Source organism: Cervus elaphus, chromosome 16 (assembly GCF_910594005.1).
Source record: "Cervus elaphus chromosome 16, mCerEla1.1, whole genome shotgun sequence".
Taxonomy (NCBI): Eukaryota; Metazoa; Chordata; class Mammalia; order Artiodactyla; family Cervidae; genus Cervus; species Cervus elaphus.
The window spans coordinates 961,138-984,437 of NC_057830.1; the positions used below are offsets into that span (position 1 = coordinate 961,138).

Below are 23,300 nucleotides of genomic sequence, written 5' to 3' on the forward strand. Positions count from 1 at the left end.
TATTCACATCAGCATAAATTAGTATCCCAGCCTAACGCCACTGTCCTTATCTTACTTAAAAGGCCTTTCAGAGCAACTTAACCTTAGGGGATTTACCGATCAGCCCCACCAGAGCGGTTAATATTATGGCTTGGGGGAGGTAACCGCAAGCGTCCAAGGTCTGGAGAACCACGAGGACAGAACAGACAGACAGCTACGCTAGGATGAGCACTGCGCGGCCCCGGGGGCCTCCGCCCGGCGCCGGGCACTTACCATGTGCGGCAGCTGGATGTTGGCGAGGCTGTGGATCAGAGACTGGCTGAGGTTGGCGAGCTCATGCAGGAGCGACTCATTCTGCTGCTCGATCACCTTGTTCTCCTCCTCGATGGTCTTGAGGCTGGACTCCATGGTGGTGATCTGCAACGCACAGACCGCGCCACATGTAACACGAGCCACCCCCAGCGGGAGGCCTTGGCGGCCCATGCCGGGGCGCAGCCTCTCCGCTCGAATCCGGAGGTTTCCATGCGAAGGACTGGACGCTGAAGGGGTCACTTCGTGTGCTTTGAGTCCTCACACTGGAGCATGTGGCAAGTGGACCCTAACAGCTGGTCTGTCTGAAAAGGAATCGGTGCACTAGGGCGGGCTAGGTTCCCAGGTTCTGTCAGCTTTCATTCGGTCTTTTAAAAGCTCTTCTTGTCACTGTGCACAAACAATCATGTGAGGACTGGCCTTGCACCACCCAGGCCTTTCTGCTGGCGTGATGGGACGATCTATCTGCATTAGTATCTTAGGACATGGGGCTAACACATCTTCTTCTTAGGCTAAATCTAATACTGCACAGAGACATCTTGAAATATTGCTTTATTTGTGAGTCACTATCCTCTCCAGAAAAACATCTATTTCTGCTTTATTGACTACACCAAAGCCTTTGACTGTGTGGATCACAGCAAACTGTGGAAAATTCTGAAGGAGATGGGAATACCAGACCGCCTTACCTGCCTCCTGAGAAATCTGTATGTAGGTCAAGAAGCAACAGTTAGAACTGGACGTGGGACAACAGACTGGTTCCAAACTGGGGAAGGAATACATTAAGGCTGTATATTGTCACCCTGCTTATTTAACTTATATGCAGAGTACATCATGAGAAATGCTGGGCTGGAGGAAGCACAAGCTGGAATCAAGATTGCAGGGAGAAAAATCAACAACCTCAGATACTCAGATGATACCACCTTTATGGCAGAAAGCAAAAAGTAACTGAAGAGCCTCTTGATGAAAGTGAAAGAGGAGAGTGAAAAAGTTGGCTTAAAGCTTAACATTCAGAAAACTAAGATCATGGCATCTGGTCCCATCACTTCATGGCAAATAGATGGGGAAACAGTGGAAACACTGACAGACTTTATTTTCTTGGTCTCCAAAATCACTGCAGATGGTAACTGCAGCTCTGAAATTAAAAGACACTTGCTCCTTGGAAGAAAAGCTATGACCAATCTAGACAGCATATTAAAAAGCAGAGCCATTACTTTGCCAACAAAGGTCCTTCTAGCGAAAGCTATGGTTTTTCCAGTAGTCATGTATGGATGTGAAAGTTGTAGTATAAAGAAACCTGAGTGCTGAAGAATTGATGCTTTTGAACTGTGGTGCTGGAGAAAACTCTTGAGAGTCCCTTGGACTGCAAGGAGATCCAACCAGTCCATCCTAAAGGAAATCAGTCCTGAATTTTCATCAGAAGGACTGATGCTGAAGCTGAAACTCCAATCCTTTGGCCACCTGATGTGAAGAGCTGACTTAATTGAAAAGACCCTAATGCCGGGAAGGATTGGGGGCAGGAGGAGAAGGGGACGACAAAGGATGAGATGGTTGGATGGCATCACCGACTCGATGGACATGCGTGTGTGTAAACTCTGGGAGTTGGTGATGGACAGGGAGGCCTGGCATGCTGTGGTTCATGAGGTTGCAAAGAGTCAGACACGACTGAGTGAACTGCTCGTCTCCGTAGTCACAAGACAGAGGTCCCTAGTGGCCTGTATGCTGTCACTGCCTCCCTACCTCAGAAAAGGGTCTGACGTGGCTTCCTGACCGCTCTACCTTCCTCTAAAAACCCAGAGAGAATGTAACCATTGCTGTGAAGCTTTCTGGCCTCCGCCTGCCGCCAGACAACCAGCCCTTACTCACTGCACAGCAGGCTGGAAAGCGGCCTGCTCTGCGAAGGTTGGAGGGACCCAGCGATGGAACCAAACAGGGCGCTCCTGGAGGCCACAGCGTGTGTGCCGGCCTCCACGGGTCCCCAGGTTGGCCTCAGAGGGGATGCATGGAAACAGGACTGTCTGCCGTATGCCAAGCTCATAGCCTGGCGCCTCCAGACGGCAACATCCAACTGCCCGGAATTACCCGAATCTCTGCTCATCGGCTCTAAACTTTGATTTCTCACATAGGGTGTCCCTGCTCACATCAAAGGATCCCAAGTAGTTGGGGTCCGAGGGAGCCCCTGGCTTCAGCTTTCTGAGTTTCGCCAGGTGAAATCTGGCTCTCTGCGGATTCAGGAATGACAACACTTATCAGTAGGCACGTCTGTAGGTGAGAGTGTTTCTCGTGGAAGGACACTCGTTGTCCGGGCTTCTGACCCAGCAGGGTTCAGATCAAAACCTAGTACCCCAGGGACTGCTGGGACTTGGGGCCCAGGTGGAACGGGGGGTGGACAGAGTGCTGCCAGGGGGTCAGCATACCCCGCGGCTGGCCCACGGGGGTGGAGGGGCTGACCGCGCTCCCGCGGGGCTCCCAGCAGGAGGGCGGGGCCGCCGCCTTCCTCTCAAGGCCCACCCTGAGGCAGCCGTGGGTACCGGGCGTCTGGCATCATCCAGCCCAGGAGAGGCCAAGGCTGGCTCTGAGGGAGGAACGGCCCAGCCCTCCATCCGGGGCACCCAGGGCTCGGGGAGGGGCTGGAGGCAGCCTGTTCTGCGGCTCAGGAGCCCTGTGCTATCAGCTCAAGGTCCTCAGCCTGGGGAGGGCAGGGGGACGGGCCCCCCTGCTACTGGCAGCACCCTCGTCTACGTGTGTGACGAGCAGCAGCTTCCTGCAGCGGAGGGCAGGGACCCGAGGACTGTGTGTGCGTGTGTACACAGCCTCTAGTCCGGCTCCGGACAGAGCTAAGACGTGTAAGAGAGAAACGCAGAGCTAAGCGATCACTGATTTGATGAGACAGAAGGTATACGTCATTCTACACTTGAAAAAAAAATTTTTTTTTGGCCAAGCCTCAAAGCTTTAGGGCTCTTAGTTCCCTGACCGGGGATTGAACCTGTGCCCCTTGCCATGGAAATGCCGAGTCTTCGCACTGGACCACCAGGGAAGCCCCTGTCCTAAGCACTTCTGATGGAGAGACCACTGAGCCCTTCTGAGCTCGGGACCCAGGACCCTACAGGGACCCTGGTCTCCCGCAGCCTCTGCAGGAGGAAAACGCGGGTCAGACTGGCATTCGCGCCTTCGAAGCAGCAGAACCAGAGCCTGCTTTTGCACTGAAAGCTCACACAGGGCCCGCAGGTAATACAGATAGGGCGAGGCTCGGGGGGTCTGGGCTCCAGGCTGGGGGTGGGGGTGGCAGGCGCCGTGACCTTTGCCTCCTAACCACCCCAGAGGCTGGGTGGGGGGCAGAGTGTGGGTATCCAGTGTGGTCAGGGGCCCCGCTGAGCTCTGCCTTCACCCCCGGTCACAGCACAGCAGCGAGAGCCTCCCCCTCCCTGGGTGTCATAGGCACTGTGGGGGCGGCGGGGGAGGGGGGATCTGACCACGGGGGGGACGGTCTGTGCAGGACAGGGGCCCCCCCCGGTGTCACCTGTGACCACACCAGGGGGACGGCGGGGGAGGGGGAATCTGACCATGGGGAGGGGGAGCATCTATGCAGGACGGGGGCCCCGGTGTCACCTGTGACCACACCAGGGGGACGGCTGGGGAGGGGGGATCTGACCACGGGGAGGGGGGCATCTATGCAGGACGGGGGCCCCGGTGTCACCTGTGACCACACTGGGGGGGCGGCGGGGGAGGGGGGATCTGGCCTCGGGGAGGGGGGCATCTGTGCAGGACGGGGGCCCCGGTGTCACCTGTGACCACACTGGGGGGGCGGCAGGGGAGGGGGGATCTGACCACCAGGAGGGGGGCATCTATGCAGGACGGGGGCCCCGGTGTCACCTGTGACCACACTGGGGGGGCGGCGGGGGAGGGGGGATCTGACCACAGGGGGGACAGTCTGTGCAGGACGGGGGCCCCCCCCCGGTGTCACCTGTGACCACACCGGGGGGTCCCGCCCCGGAGCCTTGGGAGGCACAGCCCTGTGGACGGCTAAGCCAGGCATCCTGGACCTGCAGCTCTGCAGCCTCGGCTCAGCCGTTGCAGGGCACACGCGTGGTCTGATGTGTGCACGTCCTGTGTGGCCGCTGTGAGCACGCGGGGTCAGGATGAGGCACCTGGGCTCAGGCCTCCAGCAGGGGCTCGGTGGAGACCAGACCTGGCCCACCCAGCAGCCTCGCCGGGAGTCTGCGTGGACATGGGCGGCCCTGGAGCCCAGGGAGGGGTCAGTGTCCCCTGAGGGGACGGGCGGCCCAGCCTTCGCCTCCGAGGGACGAGCTCGTCCCCTGCAGGGACAGGCTACCCTCAGGACCCGCCGCTGGGAACCGCGCTTCACTGAAACTCCGACACGAGCGAACACTAGTCCGTCAGGGGCCCCGCGGTGACAGCAAATTTTGCCGCTGAAATCACCTCAATAGAAGGTCAAGAAAAGGATGAAACAGTAAAGGGACGACCGGGCGAAGACCCGGGGAGACACACCCCTGGGGGCCTGGAGTCTCCGGGGCCGCTCGATTGGGGGCCGCAGAAACTGTTACCTGAGTTCTGAGCTTGATCATGTCAGCCTCCATCTGGGAGTTGGACTCGTTCAGCTCCTTGATCTCCTCGTCCAGCTGCTTGATTTCCTCGTCATTCTCTATGCCTGCGGGGACGGGAGGGTCAGAGACGCAGGCCCGGGGACTCTGCAGGGAGGATGGGGGGGGGGGGGACAGGGGTGTGGGTGTGTGTGTGTGTGTGTCTGTGTCAGAGACACCGGGTCGGGGCTGCCACAGGGAGGGTCACAGTCGGCGGGCCCAAGGCCGCCGCGGGAGGACAGGGGTCAGAGAAGTTGGGCCCGGGGACTCCGCAGGGAGGACGGGGAGTCAGAGACGCTGGGCCTGGGGACTCCGCAGGGAGGACGGAGAGTCAGAGACGCCGCGGGGAGGACGGGGGGTCAGAGACACCATGGGGAGGACGGGGGCGCTGTCACTCCTCAAGACAGGGAGCCGGGTTTGCCGTGAAAACAGACTCTTGAATGAAAATGAAACAGTCATGGGCTGTGTGTCTTCTCATCCCAGTGCAGTCCTCACAAGGAAGGCCCCAAGGAGGAATCAGCTGGGGGTCATGGACCCTCACAAACGGAAAGGTTTCATCTTCAGTGACACCTGAGAGGGTTCACCAGAGCCTGAGACTGTGCCCCTCTGTATCCGGCAGTCACCCCGTGTCCCGGACGTGGGTGCTCCCGGCTCCGGCCACGACCCGTCTGCTCTGCGTGCAGTCTGCCTCTCTGTGCCCCCATCCCCTTCTCCCCCAACTCTCGGAAGGAGCCAGGTGGCTGATGTATCTGAAAAGCAGACAGCAGAGTGCCCACCTCGCCAAGCTGGGATTCTGCAGATGAGAACTGATCACACACACACACACACACACACACACACGACCGAAGCCCTGAGTTGCCGGGTGCTGGGCGGACGCTCTTGCGGAAGGCGCAGGGACCGGCTCCAGGTGCTGGCCTCAGAAGCTCCCGGAATACAGACCCTGACTGGTGGGCACACCCCTCATCTGAAGGACCAGCTTGGGGGGCTTTGTGGGGCTGGGTTCCAGGGGGCCAGGAGGTCTCTGTGGCCACCAGCTCCTGAGGGGGCCCGGGTGGGCTGCGGGAGGAACATCGGGGTGTATAGGGGTGTGTTAGAGTCCAGCTCTCCCAGCTGGCTGCTGCTGCAAGGCCTCGCTAGGGTCAGAAAGACCCTGGCCCGTGCGGTGCTTGCCCTGGACACCTGTGCTTGAGAGTCCTCAGGGGAAGAGCAGAAATCCTGCAGGTCCAGGTGCAGGACGGCCACTCCCATCACCTGCCCGGCGCCTGCGGGAGACTGGGGGCCGCTGTCCAGCTTTGCAGAGAGAGGGGTCCAGTCTGCCCCAGAGGGAGGGCCTCTGACAACCCAGAAACCCTGTGCACGCTGCACCAGGCGCCAAGCCCAGGCCTCAAGAAGAGAGCGAGTTGGGGTTCAGGTCTTCGCTGCTGTTTGTAGTGAAATGAAGGGGAAAAAAGACTCAAGAGAGTAAAACATCCTCCTGTAGAGAAGCCCATTTTTTCCAGGACATCACATTTCCTGGTGAATGTGATCGGGCGGGGCGCGTCATTGCGCTCAGCTTGATTTCCCTTTAATTATTTTTCCTTCTGAAGTGTTTCTCCCATGGATCTGTCTCAGGTGGGAAAGTTAGCCTCACGGGTGAGGTGGTCTCTAGTGCCCCCTTCCTCGGCCACGCTCCTGCCGTCATCCAGGGGACCCTGTGTCCGTGACCCTGATCAGCCCCTTAGGTCTGCAAGGCACTTCTCTGCAGCCTTTTACAGGGTCCAGAGCATCAGCAACGAAGTCTGCCTTTTTTACCAAACGCACCCGAAAAGCAACCCAAGGATACAATAGACGATACTGCCAGTACTAAAATGAGATCTACCCTTTCTCAGTGGTGGACTGCTATTTCCCCTTCTGTATCTGTGACCAGGCCTTTTTGGAAATCCCTCAAAATTAGGAGCTAGGATCAACTGAGTTAGTGTATACAAAACCAACCACTTGGGAGGTCTCCATCAAGGCGGTGGCTAATGTTATTGTTCTTCTGCAGTTGAAGGTCAGGTACACCTCAAGGTAAGAATGCATAAAAACAATCAAGGTAAGTGCATAAAAATCCTGATTTGTGAAGCAACTAAATCATGAGTTAATTTACCATGTAATGAGGATTTGCCACTACGTTCCTTTAAGTTCCTTAAAGGGCTTCCCTGGTGGCTCAGGCAGTAAAGAGCCCTCCTGCAATGCAAGAGACCGTGGTGCAATCCCTGGGTCGGGAAGATCCACTGGAGAAGGGAATGGCAACCCACTCCAGTTCTTGCCTGGAGAATCCCATGGACAGAGGAGCCTGGTTGGCTACAGTCCACGGGGTTGAAAAGGGTCAGACACGAGTGAGTGACCAACACTTTGATTTCCTCTGAGTCCCTACCCATCCAGGTAGAGAACGCTTCGTGTGAAACCTGCAGAAAAGTCACAGCCCTCCTGGGTCTCTGGTCTCTGAGGGTCAGATTTTCCCAGTGAGTTTCTGTTAAGGTTTCTGGACAAGCTCTCTGGGATGTATTTCTGGTTTTTCAGGTTTGGACAAATTAAGGTCTTCTCTTTTCCAGGGGTGCTCTGCAGCTTCTGCTGAAGACCAGCCGTGTGAAGAGCAAGTTATCACATCTCTCTAAGAAGCACAGAGAATCCGCCTCTTTTCTCCGACCCCTGAGGTCCAGCCGCCTGTGAAGATTTCGCAATCTTCGTTCGGTTCAGGCTGTCTGAAGGCCCTGTGACAGACTCTAATGCTGTGCTGCGGGGGGCACGTCTCCGCGAGGCCCGTTAGGAGACAGCCCCGATCCTCTCTGTGGCATAAGGACACACCGTGCAAGGGTGCAGCAGTGAAGAGGAGAGCAGTCTTCTCTCACGTGCTAAATAGAATGTCTTATCTTTACTTGCACATAACACGGGAGTGTCAGCAAGCAGACGTGACTGCGTGGCAGGAAGGTCCCTGATGCCGGGGTCTGTACACGAGGCCGGTGGAGCTCATCCCAGGGAACCGGCCTCTGTGACCCTCAGAGCCGCTTGATCGAGAGACCGGGTTTTGGATCATTTGTGATAGGAAGGGTGAAAAATGCGCTATACAGCTGCCTGTCTCCAATCCGAGATTCACGTTTGCCTTGAGTTGTGAGTGTGTGAGTGTGGTTGTCAGTGGACAATCCACTTCAGGGCTGGCAGTCTGAAGATCACGGCACTGTTACGAGACCCAGGGAACAGCAGGAAGACTAGCACACCTCGGATTTACATGAACTTGCCTTGACTGGCTTGTCAGGATGCTCCCATCATATACAGCGAAGCCTGTGAGATACCCCGGCGTGTCAGCACTTTTCTCTTGGGGCTCAGTTCAGTAGCTCAGTCGTGTCTGACTCTTTGAGACCCAATGGACTGCAGCACGCCAGGCTTCCCTGTCCTTCACCAACTCCTGGAGTTTAGTCAAACTCATGTCCATTGAGTCAGTGATGCCATCCAACCATCTCATCCTCTGTCGCCCCCTTCTCCTCCTGCCTTCAATCTTTCCCAGCATCAGGGTCTTTTCAAATGAGTCAGCTCTTTGCATCAGGTGACCAAAGTATTGGCATTTCAGCTTCAACATCAGTCCTTCTAATGAATATTCAGGACTGATTTCCTTTAGGATGGACTGGTTTGATCTCGCAGTCCAAGGGACTCTCAAGAGTCTTCTCCAACATCACAGTTTAAAGGCGTCAATTCTTCTGCACTCAGCTTTCTTTAAAGTCCAACTCTCACATCCATATATGGCTACTGGAAAAAACATAGCCTTGACTAGGCGGACCTTTGTCTGCAAAGGAATGTCTCTGCTGTCTAGGTTAGTCATAGCTTTTCTTCCAAGAAGCAAGTGTCTTTTAATTTCATAGCTGCAGTCACCATCTGCAGTGATTTTGGAGCCCAAGGAAAGAGTCTTGGGGCTAGATTCTGGCAAAAGGGAACTAGAAGAATTTTGATAAAGTTATGAGATGAGCATGTGGTCTCTCTGGAATACAGGTGAAATCTTAGGAACCCGTTTCACTGCTTTGAACTTTCATGAAAGAGTGTCCATCAATTATCATGTTTTGTTTTACTTTCATGGAAAACCAGCGTCTACGCAGGGGACAGAGATCACATGACCAGTAGACGTCCTGAAGTCTGGAGGCGTTTCCGAGCTGCCCTGATGAGAGGTTTAGCAGTCTGGGGTTTAAGGCCGGCTTTCCAAACACGACAGACCTGGAATCTGAGTCCATATCTGCTACTTACAAAGTCCAGTGATAACTACTCTCCTTAATCCCTCAAAACGCCAAATGCCTGCATCACAAAAGGTCCCTGTCAGACACAGTGGCTCTAAGAAATCAACTGTAGGTCAGATTCCTGACCTTCAGCGAGACTCGCCAAACGGGCCAAAGAAAAGCGTCAGACGCCACTGTCCCAGCAGCCCGCCAACACCAGGCCTCTGCAGGCACATCTCTGCTCTGACCAGAAAGTAGCGCAAACTGGTTTTGTCCTGCTGGCCCAGTCATGGGAGCTAAAAGAATAGCTAAAATAGCTAAAAGAAAAAAATACTGCTTCTGCTCTAGTGCAGTGGGCTTCAATACTTTTTTTTGAATTAAAAAATTAATAAAAGACACACCTCTCCTTCACAAGCCCTAAAATTGCCACCTAAAGCTTTTTATTGTGACGTTAAATAGTTGTCAAAAATGTATATATTTCTAGAAAATTGTATGTTGCAGAGTACCTTCAATATATTTCCATCAAAGCTTTGGGTCAAGTGTTTATGAAAACAATCTACTGTGTAAATTAAGTGGCAAATCAGGCTTCATTATCAAAACAATTTGCAGATCAGATCAGTCTTCCAATGGAGGTCATCATCACTTTAAATCCAATAAAAACATCAGCCTGGGCCCCCATGACAACATTCGTACCTCTAATTTTTGCTCTAGGTGGTTAGCAGGCGTGTGAATGGGTGGATGGTGGATGGATGAGAGGGCAGGCGGATGCGTGGATACACTGCGGAGCACAAGCCGCCTCCCTGTCTCCTCCTGAAACTCAGCCCTGCTCCCCCGCTCCCCTGCCCTCTGCCTCCCGGGAGGCGCCCTCAGGAGCCCGGCATTCAGGGCTCTTCCTGGCCAGATGAGTCCTTCCTTAGCTGACAGTGGGGACTGGGGTCGGGGGAAGGGCAGGCTCATGACCGGTGGGGTCTCAGTCTGTCGGATTCTGGAGAGTCAGGGGGAGTTTGAGGGTCTGGTAATGACGTTCCCAAAGCCATCCACGTGGGTGTGCCCCCAGGTCACCCCTCAGAGCCCAGGTTGCCCCTCAGAGCACAGGTCAGCCCTCAGAGCACAGGTCACCCCTCAGAGCCCAGGTCACCCCTCAGAATCCAGGTCACCCCTGAGAACCCAGGTCACCCCTCAGAATCCAGGTCACCCCTGAGAACCCAGGTCACCCCTCAGAGCCCAGGTCACCCCTCAGAGCACAGGTCACCCCCGAGAACCCAGGTCACCCCTCAGAATCCAGGTCACCCCTCAGAATCCAGGTCACCCCTGAGAACCCAGGTCACCCCTCAGAGCCCAGGTCACCCCTCAGAGCACAGGTCACCCCTCAGAATCCAGGTCACCCCCAAGAACCCAGGTCACCCCTCAGAATCCAGGTCACCCCTCAGAATCCAGGTCACCCCTGAGAACCCAGGTCAGCCCTCAGAATCCAGGTCACCCCTCAGAGCACAGGTCACCCCTCAGAGCCCAGGTCACCCCTCAGTCCAGGTCAGCCCTCAGAATCCAGGTCACCCCTCAGAATCCAGGTCACCCCTGAGAACCCAGGTCACCCCTCAGAATCCAGGTCACCCCTCAGAGCACAGGTCACCCCTCAGAGCCCAGGTCACCCCTCAGAGCCCAGGTCACCTCTCAGAGCACAGGTCACCCCTCAGAGCACAGGTCACCCCTCAGAGCCCACGTCACCTCTGAGAACCCAGGTCAGAGCCCAGGTCACCCCTCAGAATCCAGGTCATCCCTGAGAACCCAGGTCACCCCTCAGAGCCCAGGTCACCTCTGAGAACCCAGGTCACCCCTCAGAGCACAGGTCACCCCTCAGAGCACAGGTCACCTCTGAGAACCCAGGTCACCCCTCAGAGCACAGGTCACCCCTCAGAATCCAGGTCACCCCCGAGAACCCAGGTCACCCCTCAGAATCCAGGTCACCCCTGAGAACCCAGGTCAGCCCTCAGAGCCCAGGTCACCTCTGAGAACCCAGGTCGCCCCTCAGAGCCCAGGTCACCCCTGAGAACCCAGATCACCCCTCAGAGCCCAGGTCACACCTCAGAGCACAGGTCACCCCTGAGAACCCAGGTCACCCCTCAGAGCCCAGGTCACCCCTGAGAGCCCAGGTCAGCCCTCAGAATCCAGGTCACCCCTCAGAGCACAGGTCACCCCTCAGAATTCAGGTCACCCCTCAGAGCACAGGTCACCCTTCAAAATCCAGGTCACCCCCGAGAACCCAGGTCACCCCTCAGAGCCCAGGTCACCCCTCAGAGCACAGGTCACCCCTCAGAATCCAGGTCATCCCCGAGAACCCAGGTCACCCCTCAGAGCCCAGGTCACCCCTGAGAACCCAGGTCACCCTTCAGAGCCCAGGTCGCCCCTCAGAGCACAGGTCGCCCCTCAGAGCACAGGTCACCCCCGAGAACCCAGGTCACCTCTGAGAACCCAGGTCACCCCTCAGAGCCCAGGTCGCCCCTCAGAGCCCAGGTCAGCCCTCAGAGCACAGGTCACCCCCGAGAACTCAGGTCACCCCTCAGAATCCAGGTCACCCCTCAGAGCCCAGGTCATCCCTCAGAGCACAGGTCGCCTGCCTTTACTCCCGCCTTCACCTCTCTGAGTCTCCTTTTCTTTCTAGGTAATGGAGAACGTCAGGACCCGGGCTCGGGCTGTTGGGGATATAAATGAATCGGTGCACAAAACCCCGGGACAGAGCTGCAGGCAGGGAGGGGCCCTTCCCTCAGCTCAGCACCCCTGACAGCAGACAAGAGGGGAGGGGAGTTACTTCATTTCCTTCTCTCCTGATAGTATGTTAGTCGCTCAGTCGTGTCCGACTCTTTGCGACCCCACGGACTGTAGCCTGCCAGGCTCCTCTGTCCGTGGGATTCTCCAGGCAAGAACACTGCAGTGAGTTGCCATTCCCTTCTCCAGCTTCCCTCCCGAAGGCTTGACCAAAACTAAAAACCAAAACCACACACAAACAACGGAAAATCCAAAGCCCCAAGGCCCCTGCCACCCGGTTCCGGGAAGGGAGGCTCAGAGGCCCGCAGTGAATGTGTGCGAGGGGTCCCAGAGGAGACCCCGGTAACTGTGCGGGGCACCAGCTACTCAAGAGACGATAGGGGCTCACTCGGGGGACACTCAGAACAATGAGAGTCTTTGCGGGAAGAGGCCAGAGCAAGCTCTTCTCTAAACTTCAGAAAGAAAAAGAGAACACTGGATTTTGGAAACGGAAAGAGGCTTCGGGACATTCAGACATGCTCCTTCCCATTCAGATGAACGCCTGGGGGAGAACGCCCGGACTCAGGACCAGAGGTGCCAGCCCGAGTCAGCCCAGGGCTTCAGGCGGGCCTGGCTGCAGTGCTCCATGACCGTAAGAGGACAGGGTGTCGAGGAGAGTGAGTGACCTTGGACAAGGCATACTCTCCGGATTCTCCGAGAAGAGAGAGAGAGGTCATCTCTTCCTCACACATGGCGGGGGCCTTGCCTTCGACTGCGGCAGGCAGGCATGGCTGATGTGAGCGGTGACCACTGACCCCCAGCCCCTCAAAGAGAGGAGCGAATCTCCCAAGTCCTGCCCTTGGGTCAGACACACAGGGATGAGGCCATTTATCCACGGAGAGACGCGTTCGGCTCTGGGTTCAGTAAGAAATGCCTCTAGTCCTGGCAGAAAAGGTGTCCCCACAGGTGTGGAGCGAGGGGACCGTCAGGCCGGGCTCCGCACGGAATGGGCTTGGGGAGACCTGGGTTTGACCTGACTCTGGAGCTTCATCTCCCGGTGACCTGGGCTCCCAGGGTCCTCGTCTGTGGACAAGTGTGTGACAGAACCTACAGCAGGAAGACACGTTCCGAAACCTAGAGTCACGGAGCTGAGCTCGGATGCAGAGATGAGCTGATGGCGACCCTCGAGGGCACCCCCGCTGACCCGGGCTGGGCCTGCAGTCAGGCGTCCAGCCAGATGAAGCCTGGGCTCCTCTCCCATGTGGCGCCTGCCCTTTCTGGTTCCCAGCTGTGCTTGGCCGACACGGAAGGAGGACTCTGAGGGTCAGACGTCCCACAGGAGAGACACCAGCCAGGGCCTCCCCACGCTCCAGCCGCCCTGCCGGGGGAAGGCTCCTCCTCTAGTTTGCAGGCCTGCTCGCTGCATTTCTGGCTGCGTCTACACTGCTCCATCTGTCCAGAGTCAGAAGCTGGCATGGGCTCACATCAGGTTGCAGAAGGATTTTAGCTTTAGGTCCAGGGTTGTTTGCAGGTGAGATGTCGGGCTAAACATTTCGGAAAGAGCTCAGTGGATATGGCTTTCCTTCGGGCAATCCGCCCCTCGATGGCTGAGTGAGACGGGATGTTGGTGACCTTGGAGTCTCTACACCGGCTCCTCAGGCTGGTGGGCTGGTCTGAAGGCTCCTGTCCAACTGGTCTTGCGTCTTGAGCCCCCAGCCACCTTGAACAGATGTGGGGCTCATGGGACCAAGACTTCAGGTGAGGCGTTGTGGCCCTGGCTGCCTTCCTGGTAGATGATGGGGCCCATGTTAAGGACCGTTATCTCTGCACACCTTGAGCTATCCTCAGGACCGAAAATGAATGTCCAGTGAGCGACGGCAGCTTCCAGATGGCAGCTAGGGCTGCCGACACCATCAGGCCAGCACATGGCAGGGCCGGATCCCTGTCTGCCTGGACCCCAGCCCAGGAAGTGGGGGAGGAGGGGCCTGGCTCTACCCCCACCCAGTCCTGGGGGCCGGGCTCCTGTGATGTGCCCAGGCTTCTAGCCCGGGGTGACCGTGCCTTTGGGGCCACGGAGTTAGGGAGGCGCCTTGCCCAGAGCCTGGATCCATGACTTTCACAGAAAACCTGCTCTGCACGAGCCCCGCTTCCCAGAGGCCCCCGAGGGGTTTGGAAGGGGAGGCGCTCACCAGCCACGTTGCTAACTCCTGATCACAGTTTCGCTGAGCTCTGTTCACCAGTGACCACAGAACCTCAGCGCCTGGGGACACACGCCAACACTGCACCGGTGACCACGGACTGCCCCTCTCGGGGACACACGCGGTCACCCCGCCTCGAGCCTTGGCAGCAGAGCTGTGGTCAGCGCATCCGTCCATGTGTTTGTTGCAGACACGTCCTTGTTTAACGCGTGTCTGGTCCATTAACACTGGACTCTCAGCCAGCAGCCTTGAGACGAAGCCGGACTCTCATGCTTTCTCCCCATGGCCTGTCACAGCCTCCTCACGGCCAGGACACCACACGGCACCGCAGCCCTGCCCTGGTGCCTCGTAAACCATGATGTCTCCAACAGGACAACACACAAACTGGAAAAACACAGCGCCCGTGGACTGCGCGGGGAGGAGGACCCTGATTAGGGACCCCAGGTTGGAGGAGGCTGAGCGCTGCCCCGTGAGAAACTGACCGGGGGCTCCCCCCACCCTCGCCCGCGCCCCGGGCGCCTGGAAGCACCCAGAGGGCTGATTGGGGGTCAGAACACAGACTTGAGTGTTCTGCAGGCGAATTCACTGCGGTGGAACCTGGGGGCCGCGAGGACAGGCTGGGACTGGACTGGTGCCCGGGTGTGCGCCTGCGCCTCTATGCCCCTGCAGGAGAGCACCTGGAGGAGGGCTGTGTGGAGGGACAGACGGACGCACGGTTAGGCCCCAGAGGACAGGGGGGCGGGGTGGGCTGCGTGTGGCCGGGGGACCCCTGACTCCGCCCCCCGGGAGGCCGCCCTGTGGACGGGCTCTGGGCAGGCGGGAGTGCCCGGAGCGCCCCCTGCACGAGGGCCGGGCGGGAGGAGGCAGGGAGGCCGGGCGGGGGCGCCATTACCGTTGCTGGCCCGCTGCCGGATGGTCAGCATTTGCTCTCCCGACAACTTCGCCTTCTTCATGGCGGACGTGGCCCGCGGGCATCCCGACAAGCTGGGGGCGAGACAGGAGACAGCGTGAGTCACGCGCTGGGGGACCCCAGCGGCAGGGGGAGCAGCCCGGGGCCCCGCCTCGCGGCGGGAAGGCATGGCGGGAACCACGGAGCTCGGGCTGGCCAGGAGCTCAGGGCCGCGGCGTGGCCGGGCCGAGGTCTGGCCGCCGGGCTCCAGGGAGGCAGACCAGCCGCTTCAGGCCGCGTGCGCCTTTGAGGGTTTCCGGGACTCTTACGGAGGAACCCCCTTCTTAAAAAACTTCCTTACGGAAAGTCTCAAACCCGCACAAGGGTTGGATGCAAAACATACCAAAGTGAAAGGGTGGCGTGAGGAGCCCCCAGACTCATGCTGACTCAGCAGGGCCCTTCCCCACAGTTACTGGGAGAAATTCAGTAACCTCTCAGTGGTCCGCCTCTCATCCACCTGGTGCAAACAACTGCCGACTCCCTGACCATCGGGGTCTGACGCCTCGCTGTCTCCTCACGCGCGTGCCCAGGTCCCCTGTGTACTCTGCACCCTGGGTTGGGCCCCGGGACTGAGCTGTGTCTCTGCAGGACGCCTCCCCCCGTTTCTTACTTTCTGGGTCCGTGCTCAGGACCCACCCCACCCAGGGGCAGAGCACAGAGTGACCAGGGAACACGCTTGTAACGTCTGCATCAGCTCAGTGAGCCTCAGGAAGGGCTCCCCTGACGCCTCCTCTAACACTTTCCCAATGTGCTTTCGGCAGGTGTTTGGTGGGGGGACAGGTCTTCATACAACAAGGAAGTTCTGAGTTGTGGGTTCGAGGGGAAGCTTGTCTCCGACGACTGTGCAGGGCTCCCCCTGGAGGCTGGGTAACCTCCCTGCCCGCCGCTTCTCCCAGAACCTCGCTGGGCCCCAGACTCGCTCAGGAAGCTTCTAGATCCACAGGGGAAGGGGCAGCAGGAAAAACAGGTTGCTTCCTGTTTGCACCCCTGGGGCCGTCAGACCAGGCCCATGGATTGGAGGCCAGCGTGTCCCTGGGCAGGGGCCCCAGGACGCTCGTGGATTGAAAGCTGTGTGCTGAGGGTGACTGTCCACTGTGACCCTCCCACCAGAACACTGAGTGGTCAGAGGGAGCGATGGACAGTGAGGGTGGACAGAAAGGCGGAGGCGGCCCAGCCACACGGAAGCCAGGGAGGGCCTTGGTGTCCCCAGGCGTCCGTCAGCAGGCGGATGGTGCCCAGCAGCAGGATGAGCTGCAAACGGTTTCACACAGGGATTCCTGGGCCCGCGCGGAGCGTCGAATCAGATTTCAGTCTCAGCGGTTTCTCCTAGTTTCCAGTTAACTGAACCACTGGCCGGAAACGACAAACGAACGGTGCCCTGCAGCCGGAGCTGGGAACTAAATTAGGAGACAGAGGCCCAGAGATGGATGTGTTTTGTGCACAGAGCCTGCTCTGTGCTGCTCCCATTCCGATCCTGTGACTGCATCCCAGCGCGGCTCAAATTTGGAAGTGCCCTGGGTAGGCAGCCTCCGCTCGGGTGTTGGGTGGCCGGGTCCCCAGCGCGGGCGCAGTGCCATCTAGTGGCCACTCGCGCCAACCTCACCGGGTGCCAGGGTCCCAGCTGGTCCAGGGATCTCAGGGCCAAGTCCACGCGGCGGGTCCTGCTGGGGAGTGACTCTGGGGGGTCTCAGTGTGATGGGGGTGGAGTATTGGTGGGGGGAGACCCAACAGCCTTTAAGGCGACGTCGCTGATGAAAGCCAGACTTCTCCTGGAGGGGCCCGGAAAGGTCCAGGATCCAGATTCCCAGCAGCAAGGAGTTAACCGGTCTCTGCCCCAGGGCCTGTACTTGGGCCCCAGGATGGCCGCGGCTCCACCAGGAACTCCAGGGAGGGCTCTGGGCAGACACTGCCAGGGCTTCAGAGGGGACGGAGGGGATGGGGGCCCAGCGTTTTATTAGGACTCGCCCCCGCTTTGCTGCAGTCCGCAGGGTCGCAAAGACCCAGACACGACTGAGCAATGGAACAGCATCCCCCCGCCCACCAGAGGCACTCCCTTCAGGAGGACGTCACCATGAAAATAGCTCAGTGCATAAAATTCCTAGGGTGGGGCGGTGGTTAGAGAGACACAGGACCCATGGGGTTGTATTGCTCCGAGGTTTGCTCATGACCCGGAAGCGGCTGGGAACCGGGAACCACGGACCCCGGCCTGGTGAAAGGCCCTGGCTCAGTCTCTGTCCCAGGAAACGCAGGTTTGCTGTTCTGGTACCTTGTTGTCTCACTGTTTGCGATTTCACCGTTGCTGCCAAAATCCCCGTAAGGACACCACACCTCCCTGCACAGCACACGGATTCCCACGCCAACGCCGCCTTCACGCGGGAACTCTGGGGCCGTGTTGCCTGTGCCGTGGGGGCTGGGAGTGCGGCACTGCAGGCAGACACGAGGGGCCAGCGTTAACAAGGGCGCGTGTCACACCCGCTGAGCAGCCAGCTTTGAACTGGCTTCCTGGGACCTCAGGGCGGGTGCTGGGCGCACAGGGTGTCCTCTGATGCCCAGGGAATCCCTGCCTCCTGTTACTTGCTCCCGTTTCAGTGTGAAAGGCTGTCCTTGTGGGCCTTTCTCAGTCCATGATCCAGATTTGGAGTTTTTCCCCCAGATACTCTTGAGTTTCTCCCAAACCATTTGGTGCCAAATGTGTGCCGTCAGCCTTGGAGAGAGGGCAGTGTAGGAACAGGAGGTTCTGCACCCAGAGCGCTGGGCCTTGGGGCAGTGTGGGTCTCCCAGTCATGGGTGTTAACTAGCAGGGGGCGGTGGGCCGACGGGAGAGTAGCAGGCTCTGCAGTCACCGTGTTTCTCCCGCGTGGTGCCCCACCACCCGTGCATTTTGATGGCATCATGGGTGAGTTAGCTGTTTGTGAGGGCCTGGGGGCCTGGCCAGCAGCTATAACAGGATTGCGGGGGTCTCCCCCCGGCCACGGATGGGGATTGAGGGGCTTGCACATGCTCCTGGAAAGGACTGCTGTCATCATGCCGTTCTGACCTACTGTTTGCCCGGAGTCGCCGTGGAGCCTGAGGGCAGGTGTGGAGTCGGACTGCCCACAGGAACGGCCTTCAGGGGGTCAGCTGTGCTTTTCCTGGTAGTGTGGGGACCCTACTGCTGAATCGAGGGGCTCCACTCTTGGGCAAGTGCCCCTCTGGTGTGGGTGAGAGTAATGTTTATGAAAACGTGGCTGGTGCCCCCTGCAGGGAGGCCTGGATGCTCATCTCCCAGAAGCTCAGGGATCAGTCTGCTGTAAATCATCGCTGTGGGTGGTCATGTCCCCAGAGGACGCTGATGCCCTGAGTCCAGACCCGACAGGACCCAATGGGAAGCTGGGCCTGTGAGGCACCCTCAGGTCAAGATGACGTGGTGCTGGAGGGCTGGGGAGGCCTGTCCTCTGTCCTCACGAGGGAGAAGAGGGGCGTTTGGACCCGGACACAGAGGAAAGACATGTGACAAAGGGCAGAGACAAGCCGGCGCCCCAAACCGCCTTCCCCATCCGCAGCCCGCCCGCAGAGGCCCTCTGGCCTCTGAGACCGAGAGGACAAACTCTCTTGCTTTAACACCGTAACACAGTAGGTTGTGGTGTGTGTCAGGCAGCGTAAGAAACTGATACCATCATATCTGTTCATCAGTTCTGGGCGGCTCATCCACATTTCCCATTTTCCTGTACTATTTCTGTTTTCGGATATGAACATAACTGTTCTGTGGATGTGTTTTTTTTTTTTTTGCCGTGAGTTCAGGGGCATGCACATCTGGGGGAGCTGCTGAGAGTGCAGGGGGCCCCCCGACACTGAGGACTTAGGGCAGAGGTGTTGCAGGAGTGGGGACACGGGGCCTGGGCTCCTGGCAGGTGGTGACAAGTGTGGCTGGGCGTGTCCTCACCCAGTTGGGCCCCTGGCTGCCCAAGAGGGCTGCTCAGGGTGCCTTCCCAGAGTGGGGACCCAGCAGACAGGTGCTGAGGGCAGCAGAGGGTGACCCTGAAGGACTCAGGGCCACGGAGCTTCAGGAAGGGAACTGGGGTTCGGATGGGGCCTGCAGGGCATCCCGGGCGCTGCTCAGCCCTGCGCCGTCCAAGGTGGAAGCCCCCTCACCTGTGTACTGCGCACATTTAAACTTGTATTAATTCAAGCCAAACAATGGTGAACCTTGGCTCTTGTGTTGTGGTGACTGAGCGTCAGCCACGGGCCCAGTAGCCTCGCATGTCCGGTGACCCCAGACCAGCAAACGGGGCAGCAGTGGATGGATGGATGTGAACATGCTTCAGGAGGAGAAAGTCTGAAAACATCAAGCATGGTGGCATCTCCCCAGGAGCCTGCCCCAGCCCCTGTGGTCTCCTGGAGGCCGGCGCTGTGACCCAGCTGCTAACATCCACAGGCCCTGTGGGATTCGCGGTTTGGAACAGATGTTGGATCTGAGTTTTTCCCTTAGTGCTTTGTGGCAAGTACTGAAATGTGGAGGTTGGAGTAAAAGAGTCCATACATCTGAGGAGCTTGCAGGAGCAGCGGTCAGCGCAAGCTGGGTGGACAGGGGATGGGCTGAGGTGCCTGGTGTGAGGCCTGCCCCAGAGAACAGGGCCTGTTGGATTCCTTCTCTCCTCCCAAGGAGGCAGACTCCGATTACAGCGTGAAACTGGGACCTGGCTGGTTCCCCCAGAGGAGTACCGCAATCATGCTGAGTCAGCATGGGGTCTGCTCTGGGGAGAAAAGCTCCACTGCTGCAGCATCTTCTCCTCCAGAGGCCTGGGACCCTCTGCCCTCCTCACCTCCTGCAGATCTCAGAGAATCCAGAATGGAGGCGTCTCCTCCGTAAGTGAGCTGCCATGTTTCCAACATCCTTCCCTCAAATAGAAGACTACCAGCTGGGCTGGAGGCCCTGCCACGCCTTCCGTTCCCTCCACCGCCCCCCGCCAGGAGGCAGTGGGAGACTGCGGTTTGGAGAAGGCGGGAAGGGGTGCGTGATGGCCCTTGGGAGAGGCAAGTGTCCAGGGGCTGGACAAGAGCTCATTAGGAGTGGTGCAGGGCTGGCCTGCAGCCAGACCAGCGCCCCAGGGCTGTGATGCTGTGAAGTCCCGATTTACCGCCAGCCAGTCTCGAGTCAGGAAACTTGGGGCTGCTTCAGTGTCTGCTCTCCACACGTGGAGCTTGGGCGAGTGTGGCCATGGTCTCAGCCCACCTCCATGCTCCTGTGCAGAGAGTGACCCGTCTGTGGAGGCCAAGGGCAGTGGGCGCTCCTGCTGGCGGGACGGCTGGGCCGGGAGAGGTCTGCCCTCTTCATTCCCTCTCCTTGGGGTCCATCCTATGACACCAGGCTTCTTTCATACCTGCCCTGCGGCAGCCTTGGCCTTGGTCTTGCAGATGTACAGACAGACTGAGATGCAGATGGTCCACGGACAAAACGCCCAGACAGTCCTTGGTTGACCAGCTTTCTCCTTACTGGCATCTCTGAAATGGAACTATGCAGACCTCAGGGAGCTGTGGTTTCTTGTTGACATAGATTTTGGTTAAAAAAAAAAAAAAAGCTACAGCTTTTCCCCATCACAGAAAGGCAGGTGGATAAAGGCTCTCTTCTTGGATGCACAAGCATCCCAAGTGGACTACATTTCCCAGCATCCCATGCAGACTACACTTCCCAGCATCCCTTGCACTAGGAGATGCTATGGACAGGGTTCCACCCCTTGGGTAAGACGGAAGTAATTCCTGTTCCCTGTCTCCCAGGGGGATCCTCCTCATTCTCTCCATCTTGGATTGTGGAATGAAGACCACCCTTGGAGAAGGTGCTGAAGGTGGCTGAGCCCCTCTCTGCTGTCCCCTCATCCTGTTTTGTCATGTGAGCAAGAAAGGAACCTCCAGTGTTTGGAGTGGTTGTTAAGGCTGTATATCCAGCCCACATTTACATTAAAGGAGAAGGTTGATTACAAAAATAACTCCTAGAAGTCACTCACTATGGTGACATGTTTACCACAATTCTCTTGGGAAATATCAAGCACAATAAATATCCTAAAAAAGGCAGTCTCTCCATTTATAAAGGACAGTAGAGGAACTAAAAACAAATAAACTAGGTCATGTGGTCCAGGTGGGAGGAGGTTTAAGAGGGTCTGGGAGGTAATTTTAAAAAAATTATTTAGATCAAGCTTAGCGAGAGACGACTTACTTCTAAGATGACTTATTTATTTGTTAGGATTAGAGCTGTGGCTTTGATTTTGGGGAATCTTCCTGCTCTGCCTAGAGTGGAACAAGGCTGAGGTGAGAGCACAGTGTGGCCAGCACACTCGCACGCAGAGCAGTGGTTCCACAGTTACAGAAACCCCTCCCCAGCCCCTCCCTCAGAGCCTGGATCTCGCCTGCATAGGAGGCTCCACAGTTTGCATAGTCCTGACACCCCCCACTCAGGCTGGGGAGGCCTTTCGAGTCAGCTGAGCCATTGCCACCCCCCCCCCCACCGCCCCAAGGCAGGTGAGGCCCTGCCAGAGCGTCCTCTCTCTGGCCCTTCCGCTGACACCTCTGATCCTGATCCTGGAATCTGACCCGGGGCCACTCCAGGCACCTCGTCATGTGTCTGGTGAGATCCTGGTGCCTTGGTCAGTATGCATCTCAAGATCTGGTCCTTCAAGTCCCTATGAATGCTCTGTGCCTTTAATTCTTTCCATTGCCTGGTTTCTTTCCTTCAGATAAAGCTCTCATCCAGGTGCCCCTTCCAAGAACACCCTCCCTTGCTCCTGAGGAGCTACAGCTACTCCCAGGACTTGTTTATCATCTCAGCTGCAGCTTTTGACTCAGCCAGTCCTAATGATGGAGTAACCCACTTCCTAGAGCTTCACAGCCTCCCCCCACCCCCCATCCTTACACGGAAGAAATGAAACGATTTCACAGCAAATGGGGGCATGGGCACTCGGGATATGTTGGTGTGGTCACCCCCCCCGAAGAGGAAAGCAGGGCAAGTGGGCGTCCTGCGACCCGGAAGCCAGGGTAGGTGCTCCCCTTTCATCTACTCTTCTGATTCTAAAAGCTGCTTTGCTACCGTGGCATGTGGGCTGTACAAACAGCTTGAATCTCAAACCACTACCTATGTCTTTCTGGGAGGCCTGTCCACACCCAGGCCTCAAAGGTCTGAGGAACCACCAGTGAGTTTCAGTCAGCCAGGCCCAGGGACTCCACCGGGAGAGGCATCAGGACCCTCTGCTAAACCCGTGTTTGTGCCTCAGCTGTGTTCCAGCCAGGTTTGCGGTTCTCCCACCAGGGAACAGCATTTCATCTATACAATAAAACAGATGAAAACTTGTTCCACAGCTGAAAGTTGTAGGCCAACATGCGACAGGACACGATTCAGCCTTCAAAAGGAAGGCGGTCTGACGCAGGCTATAATGTGGAGGGACCTGGAGCTGTGCTGATGGAGATAAGGGATCACGGGACGGACAGCCTGTGATTCCCCCTAGGTGAGGACCAGAGAGTCTGACCCGCTAGACGGCGGTTCCAGGAGACCCGCCGGGGCTGGGAGTGCGTGTCCAGTGGGCACAGGGTTTCCTTCTGAAGGTGAGGGGCCTGGGGGTGAACGTGCCTGCACAACAGAGACTCTACTTATCGCCCGCGAACGGGACACTTAAGAGTGGGTAGGATGGTAAATGTCATGTTGTGTGCTTTTTTACCACAGTTTAAAAAGTTCAGGTCAGCTCTCCCAGGGTCCTGTTCACCCCTCTAACCCCCTGCACCCCAGCCCCCAAGACATTTGTACCTAGAAGGGGGGCGCCCGCCACCCAGGGGTTCCCGCCACTCTCCACGCAATATCCACGTCCCATCCCTCCTCAGAGGGGTTAGAGATAGCGGGTCAGACCCTGCTGAGTGAGCGTCACAGAGAAATGAAGTATCTAAATCTCTGCGTGGCCCCGCCCACCACAAGCAGGGTCCCGCCCACCGTGGAGCAGCCTCTGAGACTGAGGCTCCGCCCCTGCGGCTCCACCCACCACAAGCAGGGCCCCGCCCACTGTGGAGCAACTTCTGAGATACTGAGGCTCCGCCCAGGTGGCTCCGCCCCAGAAGGCTCCGCCCACCACAAGCAGGGCCCTGCCCACCGTGGAGCAGCCTCTGATACTGAGGCTCCGCCCCCTAAGCGCCGCCCTCAGTGGCTCCGCCCCCAGATGCCCCGCCCCCGGCGGCTCCGCCCCCCTGGCTCTGTCTTATTGTGGAGCAGCCCGGACCACAGCTCTGCCCCCAGGGATGGGTGGAGTGGGCTGGTCGTTCCTGCCCTGGACTCAGGGGGCTCCTCCCAGTA

The 23,300-nt window shown here is 57.9% G+C and overlaps 1 protein-coding gene across 23 annotated transcripts in view; it reads right to left on the reverse strand.

Annotated features, from left to right (window-relative positions):
* MYT1L (myelin transcription factor 1 like) overlaps nucleotides 1–23,300 on the reverse strand; it is a 394,736-nt gene that overhangs the window by 2,886 nt on the left and 368,550 nt on the right. For 17 of the 23 annotated variants that reach the window (XM_043927254.1, XM_043927245.1, XM_043927258.1 and 14 more), the window contains 3 exons: nucleotides 14,939–15,030; nucleotides 4,845–4,954; nucleotides 253–396 (listed from right to left, as the gene is read on the reverse strand). In XM_043927254.1, coding sequence (XP_043783189.1) covers nucleotides 253–396; nucleotides 4,845–4,954; nucleotides 14,939–15,030 — 346 coding nt within the window. The remainder of the gene's footprint in view (nucleotides 1–252; nucleotides 397–4,844; nucleotides 4,955–14,938; nucleotides 15,031–23,300) is intronic. The other 6 variants (XM_043927243.1, XM_043927257.1, XM_043927242.1 and 3 more) reach the window with 1 other exon arrangement.